Source organism: Monoraphidium neglectum (assembly GCF_000611645.1).
Source record: "Monoraphidium neglectum strain SAG 48.87 unplaced genomic scaffold scaffold02873, whole genome shotgun sequence".
NCBI classification, from domain to species: domain Eukaryota; kingdom Viridiplantae; phylum Chlorophyta; class Chlorophyceae; order Sphaeropleales; family Selenastraceae; genus Monoraphidium; species Monoraphidium neglectum.
The window spans coordinates 2,980-8,898 of NW_014010755.1; the positions used below are offsets into that span (position 1 = coordinate 2,980).

Sequence of the window (5,919 nt, forward strand, 5' to 3'; positions counted from 1 at the left end):
TATTGGACGTCCGGCCAGGCCGTGCTTCGCTGAAGTGCTGCGGGAGCTGCTGGCCATGCGCGCCGTCGACCCGCGCCCCACCCCGCCGCTGCGCGTGGTGCCGCGCACGCGGCCGCCCCCCACCGGCATCCCAGCGGGCACAGGGGCGTCACGCGGCAACGGCACGGGGAACGGCAGCGCAGCCGCCGTAATTGGCATGGAGGCAGGGCAGGCGAGTGTGGGGTGTTCGGTGTGGGTGTGGGTGTGGGCGGGTGGAGGGGCAGGTGTTGGTGGGTGCTGTTGTGTGTGCAGGTGTGTTGGATGTGTGTTGGTTTCCTGGTCGGCGTGAGGGTTGAATGGGTGGCTGAATTGACTGTAAAGTGCGTTTGCGGCGTTGGAAGTTTCACATCGCATCGCTGCTTTGTTATAGCGCACCCCTGCTCGTAGCCGGGTGAGGCAGTTTGTCGGGAGGCTGCTCCGCCCCGGCGCCCTCCGCTCCCCCTGGCTCGTCGCGCCCGCACCCAGGCTGCGGCGCTCGCAGCCGGTGCAGCGGCTGTTTTGCACGGCACCCGCGGCCAGTGCTCGGCCCGCCGACACCCCCGGGCCACCCCCTCCACCGTCATCCCCTTCCTTCGCCATTCCACCTCTCTTCGCCCCCACCCCGCCTGCCTGCCTGGCACTCGGTGTCTCCTCGCAGCCCTGTCACATCAGCCATCAGCAGCGGTGAAGTCACTTCGACGCTTTGCACTGAGACGACCATTCGCTCACCCTCCCCTCCACTTACTTGTCTCCCCACGCCCACGCCAGGGACAGCACAACCCCCAACAGCAACAGCAGCAGCAGCAGCAGCAGCGGCCCCCTGACAGGTCCTATTATCTGGATGACTCACTGGATGACTCAGACGATGCCCCCCCGCCGTGGAGCCCCGTCAGCAGCGGCCACAGCCCGCTCGGCGGTGAGTCAGCCACCAGCCCGGCGGGCAGCGGCGGCGGCGGCGGCGGCGAGGGAGCGAGCGCCCCGCTGTCTTCGCAGCACATGCGGTCGGGCCCGCTGCCGCAGATAGCCGAGTTGGGGGAGAGCCTGGAAGCGAAGGAGACGGGCTGCGGGGGCGCAGGCGGAGGCGGAGGCAGACGCATGGGCGGCAGGGACGGGGATGGCGAATGCAGGGGTTGGCAGCAGCCGTGAGGCCGCTCCGACCCGCATCAGCGACGGAGCCACCGCTGATGCGTGTCAGATAAAATGGCTGATTGTTGACCGTTTGACTTGTTCTATTGTCGCACCGGCTGGGAATCAAAACGCAATTATTCTTGTGGCCCGCGGGCGTGCGCCAATGCCGCAGGCCAATTGGCAGGCAGCCGAAGCTGCATGTTTTTGTCATGTTCTGCTCTGTGCTTTCGGCCGGCAGTCCCATCAAAAACCCGCCGTCGGCACGCGCACCCTCGCGTGCGCACGCGTCCCCACGGCCCCTTGCGCTCTGCCGGTGGCCCCGCTGCGCCCGCTGTTGCGGCAATGCCCTCGCCGCCGCGTCAGGCTGCGCAACCGCTGGCCTCTGCCCTCTGGCTGCGAGGCACCGTCTGAATATCTTTTGCCACTGATTGCTCCGTACGGCAAAGCCGGCGGCGCCAGCTGCTCTCAACTGCATTGGCCAGGGATTTGCGCTTTGTGGAACGCTCACTTCCATCGGCGGGCAGCTGCCCGGCATCTGCCCCAAACCCATGGGCACACCTGACCCTTGTCTGCGCTTGGGACGGCACTCCTCATCACAACAACTTGGCGGCAGCACTGCACCCGGACCCGCTCTGCACACGGCGCGGGACAAACCAGCATCCATAATAATTTGGTCTTATTTGACGTGTGCGCGCGCATGCACGTGCCACGCATTTGCCGCGCGAATATGCGTGTGGAACTGTCGGTATTTGGAGAATTGGCGCGTGCCAGAACCCTGCACGCGCCAAGTCTATGAAGCAGGCGCCAGGCCGGCGGCTGCACCGCAGGAGCATGTGGCATCACAAACCATGTAATCCCCATGAAGCATGTTGCTGATCACTGTCATTAACCCTTGCAAGCTACTCGGCCCCAAAGCTCGCAGCACATGTCAAAACTCAATAGGATGCAGGAGCGATGCAACCCCATTCCCCGGCAGTGGGTTAGTTTCAGAGTTTTTTTGCTGTTTTGGGAGACAACGGCCAGTGGTGTGATTACAAGGGGACCCTGGAGCGCCGCGTGGGTCCCTTGACCGCAGGCAGCCGGCCCGTGTTTGGTCAGAGGGGCAGCGCCGCGATGACGTCGCGCGCAAAGTCCTGGCGCTGCGCCAGCACCGCGCGCACCTCGGCGGGCGTGAGGCGCCAGGTGATGTGGCCGGCGTCGTCCCCCCAGTAGTCCAGGAATTCCTGGACTGACTCCAGGCTCAGGACGGTGGCCATCTGGGTGTGAAAGGGGGGTGTGAGGTTTGATAGGGTGGCAGGTGTTGATGATGATGGTAGGGTAGCTTGTTGGGATAGTGGCGGTAACTGTGGTGGTTCTAAGGGGGAGAGAATGGGTTGGGGTCGTTGGTTGGAGTGCTTTGTTGCAGTGGGAGGGGCGGGAGGGGTGAGAAGCAGATGGGTCGGTGGTCCGGAGAGGTGTAGGTCTGCAGGGCAGGTCGGCCATTGAGGTTAGGGCCCCTCACAACATGCGTGTTGTGGTGCGGCAGCCGACCCCCGCCTGCGCCACCACCACCGATCCTGACTGCCTCCCCAGCCAAACGCATAGGACCCGCCTGCGTGAGCCGCGCGAACTTGTCCCTGACTGTGCGTGATGTCATCTCCCCCGTGGCCGCCACCAGGGCCCGCACGTCCCGGTCCAGCTGGAGGCCCCCCAGCTGGCTGAACTGCTTGCGGCTCAAGAGGACCTGCCATCACGAGTGCGCGTGGTTGTGTGAGAGTGTGAGATAGATGAACACACACACACACACACACACACACACAATTAGTGTGTGACTGCATCTCACCTCCCAGATTGGAGGACATCCATAATGCAACGTCTCTGAAATGCAAGCCGTTGAGCCCCAACAGGAACTTTGCTCCTCCTCATCGGCAACCCCTCGTGCCGTTACACTGTCCACTTTCACTACCCAACTTGTGCCCCCCCCCTCCCGCTCACCTCCAGGCGTGCCAGCAGCTTGTCCAGCAGCGAGTGGAACAGACCCTCCCATGCCCCAGGGGTCAGCCGCGGCTGCAGCCACCTCAGCTGGCCGTCCAGGGCAGCCAGCAGCCGCCCCACCCAGCCGTCCTCGGCCTCGGCCTGCAGGTAGTCATCGTCGCCCAGGAGGTAGCTGGCCTGGAGTTTCCGGGGGTTACGGGGGTTGCGGGGGTTATGGGGGTTACGGGGGTATGGGGGTTTCGGGGGTTACGGGGTTACACGTGGTTTGGGGCTGACTCGGTTTCCTCGTGCAGAGAGTCGTATTGGACGTGCTTCTTTCAGGGTGTTTATTCAGGGGCATGGGACGGTGGGGTTCGAGTTGAGCGGACAGCAGCAGAAAAGGGTGGGGGTAGAGGGACGAACCACCCTGTGTTGCATAGAGTTGCATGCCAGCTTCCATGGCGGTCACCCACCGCCCACCATTTTCCCTGGGGCTGACCCCGTCTTCCATCACTACCACGACACCCAGCCACCGAAGGCGCGACATCCGCTGAGATTTGTTCTTCTGTTCAAAAACCAACAAATCTTTCGCTCATGTTGTTAGCAGCTAATCTGGTTTTTTTGCCCCAAGGGGCCCGGGGGTTTACCCCCTACACACAAGCAACACTCCCATACCCCCCTGCTGCCACTTCCAGGGCCCAACCCACCGCCCCGACTTGGTCCAGCGCGGCCCTCAGCCGCGGCAGCAGCGCGTCGCTGAGCGCCTCCAGCGCCCGCGTGGCCAGGGAGCGGAAGTCGCCGCCCGTCTTCGTCAGGTCAGACAGCACGGACCGCACGCGCTCCCTCTCGCCTAAAAATACGGGTGAGAAGGGGGTGGTCGCGCGCCGGGGCTCGGGGTCGGTGGGGGAAGACGGCCGGGTGGTGTGGGCTCGGGGGAGCGAGGGGCTGGAGGACTCTGCAGTCAGAGCGCACTCTCATGCAGGGATGCGCGCCGGCCTTCAGCAGACTGCAGGACGGCCCAGCACGATGCAGCCCGCGGAGCCGAGCGTCGCCCTCCCGGCTGCCGCAGCGCAGCGCCATCCACGCTAACGCAGCCGGCCGCCCCTACCCTGACGATGCCCGCCTGCTGTCCCTGCCGATGCCCCCACCTCCACACCCCCCCCCCTCCTCAAGCTTCACAGCACCCTGCAAACATGCCCACTTTCTTGGGAATACACCGCCACGCATCACGGCACGCCGCTCAACAACACCCCCACACTCCTTGGAAGCTGCTGCTGCGGCAGGCGGCAGCCCCAGCGGTCCCTGTGCTCACCCACTCCCGGGAACACCCTCTCAGCCATGCCCTCCAGCTCGTGGCGCAGCTTCGCCGCGTAGTCAGCGCTGACGTCAGCGTTGTTGATCGCGACGGCGTGCTCCGTTGCGGCGGCTGGGGGTGGGGTCACGCGTGCGTGCGTGTGCGGTGCGAGATGTGGGGGCAGGAGTGGACGACAGTGGATAGAAAATGAGCGGGCAGCGTATTGGCAGAACAACTGTGCTTAGGTGTGCAATTAGAGCCTTGAAGACCATCGCTGCAACTCTCAGAACCTGAGCTGAGCCTGCATTACTTGTGGGCGTGTGGATGAATAGCGTGTGTGCCCCCTTGAACCCCAAGAATATAATCGTAGCGGCCTCACCCGCGGCCGCCGCGTCGAGCGCCGCAGGCGGCCCGCCAGGCGCCTGTGGCGCCGCAGCCACCAGACGCGCGGGCCCGCCGGCCAGGCGGCTCTGCAAAGTGTGAAACGCAAGGGTCGATTGTGGGGCGGGCCGACGCGCACGCGCTCAGGTGGGCGGCATCCTTGCCCTGTCTTGCCGCTTGGTGCCCCTAGCACACACTGGGTGCCTGCCACAGGCGCGGCCGCAGCTCTAGGGAGCGCCTGCATGTCCTCCACAAGGAGAGCTGCGTCGCGGCCGTGGTCGGCCCTGCAAACGCTCTGCCCAGGAGTGCAGCCCTGTCGTGTGAAGCGGGCTGCAGTGCAGATAGCCCCTCAAGCACCAATTCCCATACACAGGCAAAGCCGCACACCCTATCATCTCCCCCCCCCAGGCTTGGTCTGCCCATAATTCTGGCCCAACACACCAACATCGGTGCCGCAATCATGTGTATGAATGCTGCCCAGCTGAGCAATTCCAACATCAGCAACACTGCCACAAACACACACACACACACACACACACACAGCCACGCCCAAGTACCGAAGTGCCCAAGTACATACCCGTTTTCCAAAACGCGCGTACACCCAACACACGCGCACCTGCAGCGCGGCCCTGTATGTGTTGGCCAAGCTGTCGTTGAGCTCCCCCACCAGCGCCGCCACGCACTGCACGCTGCCCGTGGCCAGGGCCCGCGCGCCGCACTTCTTGAGGATGTAGAAGGCATCGTCCACCATGCTGCTCGTCAGGGCGCCGGGCACCTGAGGTTGAGGGTTCAGTGGTTGTGGTGGGTGTGCAGATTGATCTGATGAGCTGGGGGCAGGGAGTGAAGATATGTGGGACGGACGCTCTTTGTGGGGGTTTGTGTGTGTGTGTGTGTGTGTGAGAGTGTGTGCGTGTGTGGTTTGATCGTGTGTATTGGTGGGGTCTACGCCTTGATGAGATTCTGTCGTGTGACGTGCTGCTGCCGCTGTCGATCAGGCACACAGTCTGCATACGAGGCTGGTAGAAGGCAGGGGCGCACCGCGGAAAACCCTCCCGTCCCTCTTTCATCTATCTTGTTGACAAACCCAGCAGCCACGCGCCACCCTCACCTTACGAAACATGACCTTGAATCACGCAAGCACCCCC

The 5,919-nt window shown here is 64.0% G+C and overlaps 2 protein-coding genes across 2 annotated transcripts; one reads left to right on the forward strand and one right to left on the reverse strand.

Moving 5' to 3' along the window:
• Nucleotides 1-786: 786 nt before the first annotated feature.
• MNEG_11711 (hypothetical protein) lies at nucleotides 787-1,164 on the forward strand (the record flags this gene model as incomplete). Its single annotated transcript, XM_014039816.1, has 1 exon — nucleotides 787-1,164. A coding segment is annotated over one exon (378 nt), but the record flags the coding sequence as incomplete, so codon positions are not given.
• A 1,076-nt stretch (nucleotides 1,165-2,240) lies between these two features.
• On the reverse strand, nucleotides 2,241-5,894 carry MNEG_11712 (Conserved oligomeric Golgi complex subunit 4; the record flags this gene model as incomplete). Its single annotated transcript, XM_014039817.1, has 8 exons — nucleotides 2,241-2,402; nucleotides 2,648-2,869; nucleotides 3,121-3,297; nucleotides 3,807-3,949; nucleotides 4,412-4,525; nucleotides 4,773-4,863; nucleotides 5,391-5,549; nucleotides 5,883-5,894. The coding sequence occupies 8 exons, from the start codon at nucleotides 5,892-5,894 to the stop codon at nucleotides 2,241-2,243; spliced, it is 1,080 nt and encodes a 359-aa protein (XP_013895271.1).
• Nucleotides 5,895-5,919: the final 25 nt, after the last annotated feature.